Genomic DNA, 18,590 nt, shown 5'->3' on the forward strand with positions numbered 1-18,590 from the left:
GTGGCTTGTCAGCATGCATTTTTGCAAATTCCAATTCTCGTTTTTTTATTATTTCCTTTCACTAGTGGTGTCCTCCTTGGTCGTCTCCCATGAAGTCCACTCTTTCTCAAACAACGATGAATGCTGCGATCTAAGACTGATGTATCTTGATCTAGGAGTTCACCTTTAATGTCTTTGTAGGTTGTTCTGGCTCTTTGGATACAGTTCCAACTATCTGTCTCCTCAATTTGTCATCAATTTTCCTCTTCCGGCCACATCCAGGGAGGTTGGCTACTGTCCCGTGGGTCTTAAACGTCTGAATAATATGTGCCACTGTCGTCACAGGCCCTTTAAGCTGCTTAGAGATGGTTTTATAGCCTTTACTAGGGATGGCCCGTTTGACACGGGGCTTCGGCGCGCGGTTCACCTTCATGAAACAGAGTGTTTCGGCACAATGTTTCGAAGCGTGTGTCAACCAGCGCAGATCACGTGATTGATGACGTATGACACGCCAAATGCATCACTCACCTGAACCAGGTTTGAGATTTCAGGTGTGTTTGATCAGAAGGGCGTGTGAAACAACGTTTCCCGACCAGTTCTGTTGTTTCCCGTGTATCGTAAGAATCAACGTCATGGCACCCGGTAAAAAACGTTCTGTGGCTTGGGATCATTTCAACTTGATTTCTCCAAATAAGGTAATACACTACTAACGTTATTTTATTAGTAGCCATTGCTGATTATGTCAGTTTTATAGGTATGTCTGTCAGTTGAAAGGAATCATTTTTATTCTTTCCATTTCTTTTTTAGGTGCAATGTTTGATTTGCAAACATGAATTTGCATTTAATGATAGTACATCCTCCATGATGCGACATCTCCGCTCCGTTCATCATGTTGAAACTCCGCAGTCGGCAAATCAAGCCTTCAATCCACCTCATATTGGTAATAAGAATATATTTCTTCATATGTATATTTTGCAGTGTCAAGAAAGCAAGAACTTGATTCTGCATTGGTGGATATGATTGTAATGGATGCACAACCATTTTCAATTGTTGAAGACAAAGGCTTCCAGGTAAGGTGGCTAATATTATATAGCATTTACATTATTTATGTTTTTGTGTACATAATAAGCTGTATTTTATTTGTCACTATTAGGCTTTTGTCAACCTTTTGGACCCATCCTACATAATTCCTAATAGGAAGGCCTTGAGGAGAATGGTGGAGGAGAAGTACAAAGCCAAAAAGGAGAAGGCTTTAGATGTGGTTAGCAGGGCCTCTGCTGTCAGCCTTACAGCAGACATGTGGACATCCATTAACATGGACGCTTACTTGGCTGTAACATGCCATTTTATCACCGAGGAGGTAGGTATCCCCTGCTTTGTGCAATGCTTTGGTTTATGTATCTCAGTTTGATTTTGTTCATTCTAAGTGGAGCTGGCCTCTGTGGTCTTGGGGGTTCTGAAGTTTCCCCAAACCCACACTACAGCTCACTTGGCTGAGGCCAAAAATCTTCTCATGGAAGAATGGGGAATTAAAGGGAAGGTGCGAGCCAGATCAATAAAGTACAAGATCATTCATCAATATGGCCTCCCACTACCTAATATACATGATTTGTGAACATGTAATCTTTCTTCCAGGTGACAGGCCTGGTTACAGACTGTGCTCCCAACATGGTTGCATGTGCTAATATATTGCTGCTTCGGCACATAATGTGTTTTGCACATATGCTTAATTTGGTGGTGAAAAAGTCCCTTGCCCAAACCCCTGAACTAGAGGATATCCGAAGTAAGGGGCGTAGGATTGTCGGTCTTTTTAAATCCAGCACCACAGCGAAGGAGAAGCTGTCAGAGATGCAGCGACAGCTGGCCAGGCCAGAGCACAAATTAATACAAGAGGTGAAACATTTTCTTTTTTTTAATCTAAGATTTCACAAGTTTTTGCAGTTGTTTATTGTGTTACTTTCTTCTCTCCTTTAAAATGTGCTTGCTGTCTTATCTTAGGTGGAAACAAGATGGAACAGCACATTTAATATGTTGGAAAGGCTGTTTAAGGAGAGAGAGCCACTGGGGGCAGCTCTGGCCACCCTCCATACGGACCTTCCTCCACTCACCTAAGAGGACTACCAGGCCATACACCACTGCTTGAGCGTTCTTTCACCGTTTCAAGAGGTCACAGTTGAGCTTTCGACAGAAAAACGAGTGTCAGCATCCAAAGTCATTCCCATGGACAAAATGCTGAAACATTACATCTCAAGCAGGTGTGGTCAGATCACACACCCACTTGGTGAAAAACTGGCCACTAACTTGAAGAACCATGAGAGGTTTTCAGCTCTGGAGAAGGTCACTGCTCTGTCAATGGCAACCTTGTTGGACCCAAGGTTTAAAGAGCTGGGGTTCTGCAGCCAAGGCTCTGCCCACACGGCCATAGAGCGACTCACTAAAGAGTGTGCTGCAACAATGCAGGCGCTACTTCCAGAGGCACAGCCACAGTCGCCACCTAGAGAAGGTCCTTCAAGTCAGCAGGAAGATGGTGGCCTCTGGGCCCTGCTGGACAGGCATGTGGGGGTTCAACAGCAGGTGATCAGCACAACTGCCAGTGCAACAGTGGAGGTTCAGAGGTACAGTAAAGATTAGAATCCTCATCATAACTTCTGCTCATTTTTAACTGGTGTATGACAATAGGCTATTAATTTACTTCTAGGTACTTAAAGGAACCCCACATCTCAAGGACTGAGGACCCACTGAGATACTGGGTTACCCACAAGGTTTTATACCCACATCTCTAAGCTGGCAATGAAGTTTTTATGCACACCAGCTTCATCTGTGCCTTGTGAGAGGATCTTCTCCAAGGCTGGCGAAATCGTCAGCCAAAGACGAAACAGGCTGAAGCCCAGCACAGTGGAGAAAATTCTGTTTTTAAATAAAAATCTATAACATGTATCCCACCCAGTCATGTTAGACCCTGGTTCACAATCACTCATTCTCACTTTATACATGGCATTCACAATGTAACACAAGCACTTCTCACAAATCTTCAAACATTGTCTTTGTTTTATTTCCACACTGAAGTGTTGCAAGGGCAAGGAACTTAGTGGAGTAGATGATATACGTCCTGTCTCCCATCAGATGCCGCTGTTCTGTGTGGTTTCAAAGCCCCGAATGCTTCATTCATTTTTCTGGCACATTTACACGAAGCCCCATGAGAGCTTCATGGGGCTTCGATTCCCATCCCTAGCCTTTACCTTTACGATGTTTGTCTATAACATTATTTCTAATGTCCTGGGACAATTCTCTCCTTTGCTTGCTGTTGTCCATGTTCAGTGTGGAACACACCTTTTCACCAAACAGCAACGTGACTATTTGTCTCCCTTTAAATAGGCAGACTGACCTATTATAGGTTTGAAAACAGCTGTGATGTCAATTAAAGGACATACCTGAGTTCATCATGGCCCCCTGGGCATTTAGTTCTCAGTCTTTTATTTCTGTCCAGCCCTATTTCATTAGTTTGTTTTTTTAAATAATTCTATTAATCAACAACTCAAAAGTAATGGCTGATTTAATTTTAAATTTTAACTTGTTACTTTTGAACCTTTCAATTCATTTCAGTGAGCATTGGGGACTTTCTTTCTTTAACTGAGGGGTAGCAACAGTTTTGTCCACCACTGTAGAAAACGCTGATAAAGGCAAAGCAGATATTGGCAAAGCAGATGTAGGCAGGCGCAGGCAAAGCAGAAATCATAATAGACAAATATGTCATAAATAGACTATTCTATAGTTAGCTAATTTTTTGAACGTATGATTTAAGTTTATTTTTACATAGTTTCAATTATCTTGTTCTTAACTCACTTTAAAGTCATTTATACATTACCAGTAGTGACAAAACATACATTACCTGAAAATCTGCACCTTCCAGTGGTGAAAGAAAAACATTACATCAAATTCCGTAATACAGTAATAAACAAGCTAAGTCTCTTGACAGCCGTCATTTTTGATTTCCTGATATAATTGTTTAAATTTGGGTTTGATCACCTTTTCTGATGAATGTGAAATTTACTCAAAATAAAATCAGTAGAGTCGTGAAACCAAAATAGTTTTCTTTGCTTTATGTTAAAATAATAATTATTTTTGTGAATTAAACAGTTTTAACCCAAAATCTGTATCTTTTTTTTTTTTTTTTAATTACACCCCTCCCCGTCCGGCTCCACGTCCTACGTCACAGATCCGGAAGTAGCGCTTTGACAGCCCCGTGCTGTCCACGTGACTCGCTCAGTTAGTTGGCCGTGAGGGTCGGAGTTGAGTTTCTTGGTCATGTCGTCTAGGAATCCCGGAACAGCCTTCGGTAAGTGGCGCGTTTGTGGCGCACGGTTCCGGTTCCGTGCAGCTCTGCTCCAGTCGCCATGACAGGCGGAGCTGCGGTGCGCGGGCTTTGCGGGGCTGACAGGCGTCGTTGCATCCTTTGGAAAAAAGAAGAGAGCCGCTGAGGTTTAATGAGTAACTAACAAGGTTGACTGACCAGCAGGTTAAGTCAGTTTAATGTTTACGGTGTTCTGATGTATCATGGTCCTGCTGGAAGATCCAGACACGTTTCCTCCTCAATGTTCCACCATAGATCCATTCATCCTTTCCTTCATACAGATCAGTGATTCTTGCATAAAAACAGACCCAAACCATGATTTTCTCTCCCCCGTGCTTCACAGTGGGTTTAGTGCCTTTTTGTTGGCAATAACTCGGCATTCATCCTCTAAACATGGCAGGTGGTGTTTGTGATCTCATCTGATCAGAAGATGGTCACCAAATCCTCCTCTGATCGTTGAGATGGTCTCTGAAGAACTTTAGACTGGTCTGGACATGTGCTGCCTTTTGGAGTAGCCAAGACAACGTTGTGTGTTACCATAGTAACCTTTGTCACTGTGCTCCCAACCCTCTTCAGGTCTTTCACCAGTTTCCCTGTGTAGTTCTAGGCCGTTCTCCAGATCATTTTCTAAAAATTGCTCATGAAGCAGTTTGCTTATTGCAGATCGGTTCATTCCAGCCTTGTTCAGGTCTGTTATCTAGTCTCTGGTGTCCTTAGACAGCTCTTTGGTCTTTGTCCTGATTGAGACACTCAGGTAGCATCTGAAACATAAAGAATTTATGGATCATATGCATCATATACTGCTCTCTGCTCTTCATCAGTGACATTTTTTACAGTGTCTATCTTACTAAACCCAGACTGGACTGTCTTAACTTTGTTTGATTGAGCACCATCTGAGGAGAGAAGCAGTTGATGTTTGTTCCAGACATGAGAACTTGTTATCCTATGGTGTCTGGTGTTCGCTCAAAGCTTAGCATTGGGTGTGTTTCATTTTTCTTTTGGCTCCAGGAATGCTGTAAATACGTTTAAATTAACAGGAAATGTCTTTGATTGGTTTGACCTGACTTTGGTCACACTGTGAGTCACAAGACCTGAAGGAAGCAGAGATGGTTCATGTTGGTGGAAATGTCTGGGACACTGAAGGATGAACCTGACAATGTGTGTCTGTTAATCCCTGTATCGTACAAAACCCTTTTGAGTTAAATAAAGTTAGTTTTTTTACAGTTTTGGTTATTGACTGTGTATGAGGACTGGACTGAGTGACCCCTCCCCCTGACTTTCCAAACAGGAAATACCTGCTGGCTGCAAGAAGCCAAAATCCCAGAGACTTTTACTAATCAGATGCCTCAGTAATAGCGTGTGCAATCAAACGTTTGACAGATTTAGTGGTAGGGGTGTCAACTTCCAACAAGCGCACTCCTGATTGGTGAGTTTGGTTGCCATAGAAACAATGACTCAGACTGTCTCAAACCAATCACTGTGTACTGATGTTGTCTGGTTCCAACATGGCGATGCGTGTATCATAAAAAAAAAGGCAACTGAATTGACTTTGTTTAGTTGGAGCCAGAAGTAAACCATATTTTTATGGGTGACTGAAATCAATCAGTCCAGTTCTTATATACAGTCAATGGTTTTGGTCAATGAACCAAAACATTTGTTTTGTTTATTATTTCATGTATTCATTGACACCAAAATCTGGTTTGAGTAAAATGACGTTTTTTTTTTTAGACAAACCTTTTTCCCGCCTTTTTTCTATAATTCATCAATTCATCTTTCATTCATTGGCGGATGATCAACCAATGAGAATAGAGCATACTGCCATCTGCTGTATGGAGGAACATCTGCATTATGTGCTGGACTGTTGTGGTTAGTGTGAAGCTGGACAGGCAGAAATGAGACTCGGAGAACGATTATGATCTATCATGAATAGAATGGAATAAAATAGAATAGAAGCTTTAGTAATCCCAAAGTAAAATGAAAAGCAGCCAGCTGCTTGCATTGATCCATCTTCTTGTCTTTCTTGTTTGTTTTCTCCTCCCTGGAACCAGACCTGGAATGGGTCTCCAGAGTGCGGGTGAACACACAGGCGGTCCTGAAGAGGGCTCAGAGCATTCAAGGACAGAAGCTTCCTAAGAAACAGTGGCAGGTGAGTCTGCACACCTCCAAAGCTTTACTCCTAACACGTTACATTTATCTCTCCTGTCTTTGCTGTTTTCTGCTTTTTTGATCAAAAATGAGCTTGAATATGTGTCGTTTTCTCTCTGGCATGAGCTCCGGCCTGCCTGCCCACGGTGGGGTCTGGTGTGGTCACCACAGAGGGGGGGCTGCTGGACTTTCCAGTTAGCATGTGGCAGAAAATGAATGGCTGCTTGGAAAGAAGGCCAAATTACCCCAGGTTCACCTCCACTATCAGCTTTAGCGGAAAGCAGAGAGGAAGAATCTGCTTCCTGAGCAGAAACAGGAAGTTGGTTCGGTCTAAGAGGAGCCTGACGGCTGAAGGCTCTGAAACCTCCTAAACGGCTAATCAAGCAGACTGAGAACAAAATGCTCAGCTGGGTAAATATATGGGATCTTTGAGATATTTATGAAGTCTCTCAAGTTCTGAAATCTACTCTATTTTGAACAAACAGGACAAAATGAGAGAACTTCAAATGTGTTAAATATGACCTTCTACCCATTTTCAATAAACTCTGGCAGCAGCATTTTGGAGAACAGCCTGAAAGTAAAGAATCACAGCCGTTTAATCCTAAAGTAACAAATGCATGAGGTCATTTTTCTGCATCACTTTGAGACAGGGCGTTCGGATTTTAGAAATATTTCCAATCCGAAAGGAGAAAGTTCTAGAAACTTGATTTAAGTGAGGGTCAAGTCTTTAAGGTTCCTCACAGTCGCACTGGAGACCAAATGAGATCCATCCAGAACAATTTCACTTCTTTACTTTCCCTTTATGTGTGTTTATGCCGGGAGAAGATGGAAGAACCAACACTTTGTGCTCTGTTTTTAATGCTTTGCTGACAGTCTGCCTGGCTGCTGAAGGCCGTTACCTGCATTGATCTGACCACCTTGTCTGGAGATGACACGCCCTCCAACGTCCATCGACTCTGCATGAAAGCCATCCAGCCAGTGAGACACGACCTGCTCAGGAAGATGGACATGCATGATAAAGGTCATTTTTTTATCCTTGTTATTACCACCACAATGCTAAACAATTCAGCCATGATAATAATTAGCTTGTCGGGTAAATGCTGAGGCAACTTTGAATTGACTAAAGTCCAACTCTGATGAAAATTATGATTTTGGTGATGATGATGATGGACATGTAGAAAGAAAATTAAGATCAAAATTGCATTTCTGAGTTTTTCTTTATTCAAATCATTGAGAATCGGAAACAGACGAAAAAAAATGCTTTTGTAGTTGTTACATGGGAACTATTATGGGCTGCCACAAGCTCCCTGCTCCGCTCTATTCTGTCAGACAGATCCATGAATGTCTCTGTTTTCCTCATCTGAACTGGAATCTGGATCTGAAGTGTTGCTCTGTGCTAACAGTACCGCCCACAACTCAGAGGTGAATTTCTGAGGAGCTCCTGCCGCTCTGCGGAAACTATTTCCTAGAAAAGGACACAGGTTTTTGGATTTGACCGAAAACAACATCATAATAATGAAAAGACCACTGGAAACACTTTGAAAATAGATCAATAACTGACTTGACGTCATTGACTTTAACTTATTTCTGTACCTGACCTGTTCCTTAAGCAGTGATGAAAGTCTTCCGGGAATTCCCGGAAATCCGGGTTTTTGAGCAAACCGAACGTACTTTCCGGGAAATAAAGACCTGATCTCTACGGACAAATCGCTTTCCGGATTAAAAAATGGTCTGAAATCAGCTAATTTTAGCTTTATTTTCTATATTTCTCCGCAGATCGCTTCCTCTATGGTCGTGGCCATCTCTCCGTCTTCCCGGCCTAATTGACCAATGACGGGACGTTTTAGTTGCTTTCGGATGCGTCGACGGGTCTGATTGGCTCTGTCTGCACCACGTGGTCAGCGTGACTCGCTTCCCTAGAGACCAAAACTGGCGGACCCACGCTAAACTTTCACAAACACATCTGAAGAGTTTGCGATCAAATTTGTGTTAAAATAATGGCAGGCATCGTCATTATTGAGCGTGGTCACGACCTCAGTTGTGAGAAGACGATAAAAAACAAATTGAAGTGGTCTTGGCTGGAAAAAAAAGATTTTTAAGGTAGTGTAGGTCAAATACTATTTTGTGTAAAATAATCTCAAAACCACATTTTGAAATAATTTCAATTTTAGTTTTGAGTTTCAGTTTTTATTTTGAATACATTTCTCTATCTAATTTATTTGTATTTCCTAATTACCATGATTTAGTTCAGTATAGTTGACATTAATTATAAGTATTTGATGGTTTGGACCCGCACTCCCTTAAAAAATAATGTTTACAATGTTTAGTTTAGTTTGTATTGTAGCGTCCCACTGACGCAATAATGAAGCTGAGGCGACCGTTTCTAACCGTGAGGCTTTTTAATGACTTAGGAACAGTTACTGTCGGCCGTAACCACGCCAAATACAGCACAACGATAATGAGAACTTTCCATCAACGCGTCCATCCTCCCCCACCCCCTCATGCACCCACGACCCCTCTTTTATTGTCTGCTCCTCCGCCCATTCTCCCGCTCATCCAATCACACTGGAGCAACGATGTAACACAGAACACATTAACAGAGCCCCAACAACGTTAGTCGCTACACTATGTTTGTTTTGATATTTCCCAGATTACTTAGTATTGGTGTTAAAGAATTGATGTATTATGTTATAGAATTATAGTTTAAAGCAGATCCCATATTTTGATGTAATTATAGTTTGAGAAAACAGTGCAAGTGGATGTTGTACATCAGTCATTTCTAAAGCAGAAATAATGTATAAATAACTGAGGTATTTTCATAGAATATCATAGTTACTGGTGTTCTTTTTGCCATTTGGGGCTTTGATGTTACTATATTTTAGCAATTGTATGTTTTGCAGCTTTAAGGAAAAGCGTAGATTGTAGGATTGTGTTACTTTGAGCAATTTTCCAAATTCTTTTTTAGGACCAGCAAGTCCTTAATGGAGAGTCAAACTAGGGGTTTGAATGACAAATCATGATGCTCCAATTAGTCTTAGTTTCTTGATAACTAGTTGCCAGAATGCACCAGAATGCATCTAAGACCACGTATTTTTCCAAAATTTCGCATTGTGCCCGCCATATCGCTCAAAGAAAAGTTCAGGGATTTTTTGCTTGCCTGACTTTCATCACTGCTTAAGGTGTTCCCTTGTGGTTTTGCCGCCACCAGATACAAACCTGTTTTTACGACTGAGTCTATGGTCCATGGTTTGTGTTGTCACTTCCTGTCACTGTGTGACAGAGCTGAGTTAGACATAAGCCATGTCCTTTACAGACTCTTTTCATACCTATGATGACAGGTGTGTTTGATGGTCGTCTCCTGCTCATTTGTGCTCAGTTATCAACCAGACACATGTCCTTTTAAGACCCGCTCCGATCGTCTTCTGATCTATTTACAAAGCGTTCCCAGTGGTCTTTTCATCACAATTTCGCCATTTTTAGCTAAAATCATTTTCTAGGACATAGTTTCTGCAGAGCGGCAGGAGTTCATTAGATCCCAGAGTTGTGGGCGGGATTGTTGTTCCGGGACAACCCCGCTCCCTCTCCCCTCCCCACTGCTGAGAGCTCTTCGTTTACACTCTCTTCCACTAGCTTACAGCCTCTCACAACCCCAAGCTAACATTAGCAGGGCAACAAAAATGGTGAGTAAAATCCAGCCGTACAGTTTAGATCCTGATTTCAGCTTAGACGAGTAAAACAAAGACGTTCATGGATCCATTTGTCTGCAGGTGGAGGCATCAGAATGGGGCGGAGCAGGAAGGTTGTTTCCCCACCCAGTATATTTTCTACGTCACTAATACGATCTTTTTTAATTTTTAACTGCATTTTTTTCTGCTCCTGAATCACCACAATCTGAAGAATACTTAGAAATGCATTTTTTTAAACTGAATTTACTTCCTATATGTCCATCAACAGAAAAATGTCACAAGACCATGTTTAAAAACAGCAAAAGCGGGAGTGGATCTTTAAGAAAACAACTCCCTTCAAGAAGCCCCGTGGACTGTTGCTGTAGTTCAGTGTTTTTCATCCAGTTTTTACATTTTCCCTTGATAATTCACCAGATTGAGCTCATCTGCTCTGTAAAGACCTGAAAATAAGACAGTTATTAAATCAGGTGTGATAGACGAGTTCAAAGGTCAAACAATCAGAGCAGCAGTGATTAAAGTTCTGCTGGGGACTAATGGCCTCCTAATCAGGTGCTGCTGTTTTGGTCTCACCCTTTAGCAATGAAACTTAGAGATCCAGTTCTTGAAGACAGTACATACACTGAAGTCAGAGCTGCTTTGAGGAAAAATGATTTTAGCGTCTGTTCTGATGAGGAAATTTAATGTTTAAACATTTGTAAATCTGACTGATCAGTGGAAGCGTTTAGTCCGGGGGTCGGCAACCCGCGGCTCTTTAGCGCAGCCCTGGTGGCTCCCTGGAGCATTTTCAAAAATGTTTTAAAATGTGTTTTGTTTTAATATGGTTTCTGTAGGAGGAAAAACAAGACATAAGTAGTCTTTATTTTTTCCATTGTAAGAGCTTGCAGAATTGATAATGCAATGTCCAGCAGGTAAGTCACATACAGCTGGAAAACAAGCCAATCTGGCTACAAGTTGAAGTGTCAATCAACTGTCTGCGCTGGAAACAAGTCGCACGACTCCACAGAGACTCAGAGAGGAGGGAGTAGAGAGGTTAGCCGAGAGTATACTCACTTTTCCTGCATTACTTATCCCAATCTGTTTGACACGCATTACGTTGAACATTGCACTGTAGTGATCGACCTCTCTCCCTTCCACACTCATGGTCCAACAAAAAGAAACAAACATAACAGGAAGAATAAACTAAGGTGGAACAACAAAACTCCCATATTAAAAGAAACGTGGGCAAACAGAAACGCTCATGCTGAGCCCTAATTAGATCAGGAAACTGCGTCCCAAAATCCCTCGCTGCTAACAGACCTAAAATGCACATGACCGCCACTAGCCCCGCCTTCACCCCCTAAGGCTCATGGGAAGTGGGAGTTATAGGGTAAAACCTTGAGTAAGAGTGTTGTGAACTGAAGTCAGGTCCATGCTGTTTGAGCTGATTGTGAGCACTGGAACAAGTGGTCTTGATGCAGAGAAGTAGAATTTGCCTGTCCTGCTAGCCATATGTCATTGAGACTGTGCTGGGTTGTGAGTTGTTTAAGGCATGGACAGTTCTCTTTAAAAGTTTCTTGGTAACCAGTTTAGCTGCTGCTACGCAGCTCAGGTGACAGTCCGGCTGGGTCATTACATTATAAGGCTTCAGCATTTCTGTCAACAGAGATGTGCGTCATAGCTTACGACACACGTTGCTACCAGTGGGGCTTTTTTTTAACTTTCAGCGGACCGCTAAACAGCTGGCTGATGTAAATGGAACTGCCGTCAGTTCCGTGCATTGCTTGATGAAGTTGAAAACGAAGTCCGATGGCTCTCCGGGGTGACGCTTTTTGTCACTTTGTCGTCTGTTTAGAACATGTGAAAACATTCCTGAAAAGCAAAGACCTGAACTACCCGCACTTGGAAGATGCTGGGTGGCTGGAAAAGCTGCACTTTTTGGTGGATGTGACTGACAGGCCATCTAAACGAGCTAAATGAAAGTCTCCAGGCGCCGCAAATGCTTGAAGCGTCGTCATGCACGTTCCATTTTATTGTTTTGTCTTCGAATCCTCAAACTAAAAATGAGATCAAAAATCAGATTTCTTTATTAAATTTCTTTAATTTTATCAAAGCAATGAAACATAATTCATTAATATTGTAATGAAGTTAAACTTGCACAACAGAGCAGTCACGTGACGCGTTGCTCTCCGCAGAATGCACTGCAGGGCAAATAAACATTTAATCGTTAATAATGCTCATTATGTGTTTCAAGCAACTTAGTCATTTTGATAGTAGGCTAAAATATCTAATATAGACACATATTGCACTTGTTGCCTTCATTATAAGGCTTAAATAGGGCTTTTAATATTTTTCGGCTCCAAACATATTTGTTTTTTTCGTCCAATTTGGCTCTTTCAACATTTTGGGTTGCCGACCCCTGGTTTAGTCTATAAAACACAAAGAAAAGGACATTTCAATTGTACTGAATAACAACAGCTTGGGAGCAGTACCGCCTCTAACCAGCAGAGGGAGACACAGACTGGTTCATGTCCATCCCTTATCTTGTTACAGGAATCTCTACAGCTGCAGTGTGCGTCTATCCTTCTCGTGTTGCTGATGCCGTCAGGTCATTGAAAGCAGCAAACTCCAGCATTCCTGTTGCCTCAGGTACGACAACACCTGGAACAACTGTCGACCAACACAAACTGCAGTGTGTGTTTGTGCGTCACCCCGTGCTCTGTGCTCATCAGTGGCGACCGGCTTCCCGGCCGGACAGACGCCGCTGGAGAGCCGCCTGCAGGAAGTCCGCTCTGCGGTGAACGACGGAGCCACAGAGATCGACATTGTCATCAACCGGATGCTGGCTCTCACAGGGCAGTGGGAAGGTAAGACGGGAAGAAGATTCTTGATTGATGCCTTTAGCTTTTTCAGATCAGATTTCAGATTCAACAGAAAAATTCCAGGAAATTCCTGTTTCTTTTCTGCTTTTCAAAACCCTAGAATGTAAACGACTGATGGATTTGCTGATTCTTTTAAGCTTCATTAGCCATTCATTGTTATAATCCTATTCCAATGAGGCCAGATTGTCTTAATTCTGTCAAAGTCACCCGCCATTTTCATTGAGAGTTTTTTGGGGAAACGGTTGTACTGAGAAAGCTAAAGGAGACAGTGGAAGAAAGTCCCTCTAAATGGAACATTGGAAGGAACCTGCAGTAGAACTCGACTCAGTCAGAGGAACCATCTGCTGAGACCGGTTAGTTCAAGTGGACAGAATCAGACAATACTGACCATGGTGGTGGAACATCCTTAACAGCTGTGGTCTCCAACCTTGTAGGCAACCCACTAGTTTTCACAAATATTTTCACAAACCAGCCTATGTCTAAGTCGGCGTCTGATTTTTATTTTAGCTGCCAGTTTTCCTTAACTTTTGAGGGTAAAGTTAATCTTCACCCTTTCTAAAATACTGGCAGCTGTTTTAAAATCTATTTATACACCAGATTTAGTATAGGAACCATTAAAATCTGATCTAGAATTTAACCCTTTAACCCATTCCCGTCAAAGTGGAAGTTAAAAAATCAGACGCCAACTTCAGCCTTGTCTGACCTTTAAGGTGCGACGGATACAAAAAAAAAGATCAATTAAGTTGGTATTTTCTAAAATAAACATGAATCCACCAGTTGAAGGACTTTATTAGCAGCATCCTCGTAACATTACATAACCATTTGCTAATTATTTTGCATTATTATTGTGGTCTGTCACAATAAATCCATATTAGGAATAAAGACTCCTGGTTTTTGTCTGTTAAATGCAGCTTTCTTTTATTTTGATACTGAAGGCTCTTTTCTGCTAAAAGAAACTCTCCAAGTATTTTCATTTTTTGTCAACTTTGTTAGTTTCAAGGCTTTAACATGGTGATCGGCGCAGCCGCTTTAGAAAAACAGCAGATTGATTTACGTCACGTGACCGAGCGACGCGCCAAAAAAGAGTCGGGTGTGGTGGAGAACATCCAGCAGTTTTCCAAAATAAAAGTTCTTTTAGAATCAGATTATAAAGAGAGTAGAAATATTATGGGGTGTGTTTTTTTCTTTACTCTGAGCTATGTGCTGTTTTTATAGGACATGGTAAAAATAAAAGTCATAAACCAGATGAGGACCAAGTCACTAAACTTCTGCTGTAGGACAAAAGAAAGATGCTGATGAGCATCAGAAAATACTGGAACATCTGTTAGAAGACGAGCCACACAGGCTGAACTTCAGACCAAAAAAAAAAAAAAAGCAGAAAAAAGGACCAAAGCCCAGAAAACTGGGAGGTGATGATGTGTCTGATGAGATATTGTGGGACCAGCTTGATTAAAGGAAGACGTTCCATCTGTAGGAGGTTGTCCAGGAAGCACAGAGGAACAAAAGAAAATGAAGGTCTTCCAGGCTGCAAGTTTTTTTAAATGTGCAAAGTTTGAAACGCATTTCATCATTTGCATTGAAGTGATCTTTCTAATGCTGACAGTGTGAGCCCGTCCTGCATCTCTCACAGGTGTGTTCATTCAGTTCAGCAGGAGTGGACATGAATATGTAAAGTGCAGGTTTGGTTCTGACCCGAGAGTCTTGTTTTGATGGTGAGTTTCAGTTCTGGTTGTCTTCCAGCCATGTTCAATGAGATCCGGCTGTTCCGAGAGGCCTGTGGCGACGCCCACATGAAGACCATCCTGGCTGTCGGCGAGCTGGAAACCCTCAGCAACGTCTACAAGGCCAGCATGGTGGCCATGATGGCGGGTCAGTGTCACGGCGCCACACAAACACAACTCCGCTCTTCATTACCGCTTCATGTCAGAGCGTTCTGTAAACCTTTTTTAATCAGACATGGATTATCTCATGTCAGTTTAGGTATAAAGAAAGGGGCGTGGCCAAATAATCACAGCTTTGTGTAAAGGTTTGGGTTTACTGTAAACTCACTGAGATGAAGCTGATCTGAGCAAATGTGAAGGAAGATAAGAGAAAACCCTAAAATCCTTTGGTAGGCTGTGAACAGGAAAGAAGACTTAAATGAAGTATTTGTAATTGTCAGTGTAAATCTGTGCAGTAGGGTTTGATGTCTGAACTCCTAGGCTACGTTTACATCGCTCTTGATAACCACAGTAAGCCACCTGTTTTTTTATTAAAGGTTTATGTAAACGGGCCTTCGTGTTTGAAACTCATGCTTTTATGTGTCGCTATGCAAGTTTCTACGACCGTTTTTGGACTCTACATACAAAGTGCGCAGCCATTCAACATGCTGAAAGTTAAACCAGTTTAAACTTTGACCAGACAGAGACTTGGATTTGGTAATACCAACTCTACCAACGGTTTGAAAATTGATCATGAAGGAGAAAGGAATAATTGCGGTTTGTGCCTGGCTGGAATTCTAAGACACCAAGTCTTTCATTTATCGGAATAAAGAAAGAAAAAGAGCTGTGACAGAAAAAGCCTGGAGCCAGATTTGCCAGATTATCATGCGCTTTTACCGTGTTCTTGAACACGCATCACATGTCTGGTGTGAAGGTAGCATCACAGAACACAACACTTGAGAAGGGCTTTTAGAGGTTTCCCAATTATCTTTAATGTGACTGAAATGAAAAAAAAAACTAAAGAAGAAGCTGGAACCTCCTGGAGGAGCTGAACCTCCTCCAAACAGATCAGTTCTAACGGCTGATAGTGAGAGGGAGAGGAGAGGAGCTGAAGATCGTCCAGAAGGTTTGGAGGAAGACCTCTGAGCCTGAAGGTCGCCACGATCCTCCATCATGTCCGACCTCTGCATAAACTCCATCCTCTTTTCAGATGTTTCAGCTTTTGTTCCCCCGGGCAACAGCTGCTTAAACACACCGAGAAGCAGCTTAACTGTCCATCCCATAATAAGCCGCTCCAAACAACTCTGTTAGAGATGATTATTAAAAAGATTTTCTAGTCTTTATGTAAATCTGTGAGTTTTTATGGATCACACACGAGTTTCTGAAACTGAACGTTGGCGATCAATCTGTGAAGGAGGCTATTTTCCTCGACCCCCTCCAAAATGGATGGAGCTTCACTACTGCCCCCCACATTTAATAACCCTTATTCATTATCTGCTAATTAAGACTCCTCAGAACGAATCTGTGGGATCATGGCGGTTGGAGGAAGAGGAGGCCTAAAACGGTCTGGAAGAAGGTGGTTTTAATGAAGCAGGAAATGTTCTGGAGTTCTGTCGGCTAATGAGCCGTCATTCCTCGCAGAATCCTTCTTTCTGCTCCGCCCTCCATCTTCTATTTTTACTCGCCGCTGATAAACCGGCTGAGCACAAAGAAGAGAAATGAGCGTTCAGGCAGTTCCATATGTTCATGTCTGACCCGGGCAAAGGCTGGAGCCCCGCCCTCACTAAAGGAGGGGACCTGTCCCATGACCAACCAGCTATTGAACCTGGTCTTATCTTTCTGAATAGAGTTTCAGCGAGTGTGATGTCATCCTTAAAATATGGTTTACTTCCGGCTCAGATGAAAAAAAGTTGACTCCGTTGATGTTTTTTTCACAAAATGGAAAAATGTCCAGGAGGGAACAAGTCCTAACTTTGTGACGTCAGAATGTGAGGACCCACAATGTAAGGACTCACTCATTTTGGTGGATTGGGAGGGGCTGGTGCTCAGAGAGCAGGTTTTTAGAGGAATACTGTGTGAATGGATCAAAATACCGCTTTGGGGTTGTTGACACTCAAAAGCTCAAAAAGTGGATTTTTTTCATGATAAAGGCTCTTTAAATGTTCACCGTTTTATATGTAAATGATGTGAACATGAAAAAGATATTTATTTTAGTCAGGAATACCAAACGCTGGTTTTGATCAGAGAAACAAATCTGTTCATTTTGTTTACAGTGGACATTTTAGAAAAAGGAAAAAAGTGTCACAGAAAGGTGCAGTGACAGGGTTGCCACAGGTTTACAACGAATTAGACTCAACTTTAGTCTCTAAAAGTCAAACTCTGCTTTTAGAAAGTGCTGAGGCTGCATATTGTTGATTTCATGTCAGGAGACTGAACTTGAATTGTGGCTACATTTGGCCCTCGGGCCGGACTTTGGACATGCCTGTCTTATACAGTCAATGCGTAATGGTGTGAGTGGAACCATCGATGCCTTGTCTTTCATGTTTACGTTTATGAGTTATGAAAGAAACCTGGTTTCTTCTTCTTCCAACGCTCAGGCTCCGACTTCATCAAGACGTCCACGGGAAAGGAGGCGGTCAACGCCACGTACCCCGTTGCCATAGTGATGCTGAGAGCCATCCGAGATTACTTCCTGTGCACAGGACACAAGGTAAAGTAATTGTTCACAAATTGTTTCAGTTTAACGCTTTTCTTAATTTATATTCTTTTTTATGAAATAATTTGATCTTCATATGAAAAACTGTCAGCAAAAGCCTTTCCTTGCATCTGGAGCATCAGAGTAAAGCTGTAGGACTCTGGAGGAGGAGCGGTCTTTATATAAACCTTCTGAAGATGATCCACAGTGAGCAAAGGAACTTCAGTCCGGACAGACTTAGAAATGTTTTCCTTGGGTTGGACTGGATGGTCTTCCTCAGCCACTTTCTGAGTGTTTTGCAGCGTTCTGAACCCTAACAGAGGCAGAGAGCGCTGAAATGTTTGGACCGGACTCTTCTGCACCTCCAGCTGTGATAGGCTGCGGCCTGTGTTCCTGCAGGTGGGCTTTAAGCCGGCGGGGGGCATCCGCACTGCTCAGGAGTCTCTGGTCTGGCTGACTCTCATCAAAGAGGAGCTGGGCTCCGAGTGGCTCCACCCCCACTTGTTCCGGCTTGGAGCCAGCAGCTTATTGGCTGACATCGAGAGGCAGGTGAGGAAACAGTCCCGGCCTGCAGCGCACCGGTTGGTGGCTTCACCTAACCGTCTGCCTCGTTCACAGATCTACCATGAGGTGACCGGACAATACGCCGCCCATCATGAGCTGCCGATGGCCTGAAGCCACGCCCCCTCCAGACTCCTCTGTAAAGAAAGGAAAAAAATGAAGATGTTGCTCAGTCTGCTTTGACTTTTCTGTCTTCCACGCCACCGTTTAAAATATTAAATGGAATTTTTCACCATTCAGAAACTGTCTGCATCGTTTCTAAACGCTGTCTGCTGTTTTTCTAAGGAGTCATTTTTTTGCATTTATCCCAAAACGTAACACTCAGTGTTTTAAGTGTAAAACTTTATAAATATTTGTATTCTCAAAAATTATTTTTCACTTGACACAGAAAAATGCACTTGAAACTCAAAAACACGAGCAAACAAAACAATTTTCACTTGAGAATTTCTCTCTCTTCTTCACTTAAAAAAAGAGTGGAGCATCACGTTACACATGTGCCACAAAATCACAGGTATGGACATAAAGGTTGCTGCTGATTGGTTAAAAAAATCTTCCAACAGCTCGTAAACTGATCAGGTTTGTGCCCGATTGGAACAATTTTTGCGTACTCCGCAT

General features: G+C 42.2%; 1 protein-coding gene and 1 long non-coding RNA gene across 3 annotated transcripts; both read left to right on the top strand.

Moving 5' to 3' along the window:
* Positions 1-387: 387 nt before the first annotated feature.
* Positions 388-2,916, top strand: LOC105357068. Of its 2 annotated transcripts, XR_002872831.1 has the most exons (6): positions 388-674; positions 787-919; positions 958-1,519; positions 1,615-1,872; positions 1,978-2,594; positions 2,678-2,916. It is a non-coding gene; the product is annotated as an uncharacterized LOC105357068 (long non-coding RNA). The 2 variants fall into 2 exon arrangements; XR_002872830.1 differs by having other exon boundaries at positions 958-1,872.
* A 1,267-nt stretch (positions 2,917-4,183) lies between these two features.
* dera (deoxyribose-phosphate aldolase) lies at positions 4,184-18,218 on the top strand. The gene is made up of 9 exons (XM_004082994.3): positions 4,184-4,315; positions 6,379-6,476; positions 7,349-7,496; positions 12,691-12,786; positions 12,870-13,004; positions 14,760-14,888; positions 17,317-17,429; positions 17,814-17,963; positions 18,033-18,218. Exons 1-9 carry the CDS (start codon positions 4,285-4,287, stop codon positions 18,087-18,089), a joined length of 957 nt encoding a protein of 318 aa, XP_004083042.1. The 5' UTR covers positions 4,184-4,284; the 3' UTR covers positions 18,090-18,218.
* Positions 18,219-18,590: the final 372 nt, after the last annotated feature.

The sequence above is a fragment of the Oryzias latipes genome, chromosome 23 (genome assembly GCF_002234675.1).
Source record: "Oryzias latipes chromosome 23, ASM223467v1".
Lineage (NCBI taxonomy): Eukaryota > Metazoa > Chordata > Actinopteri > Beloniformes > Adrianichthyidae > Oryzias > Oryzias latipes.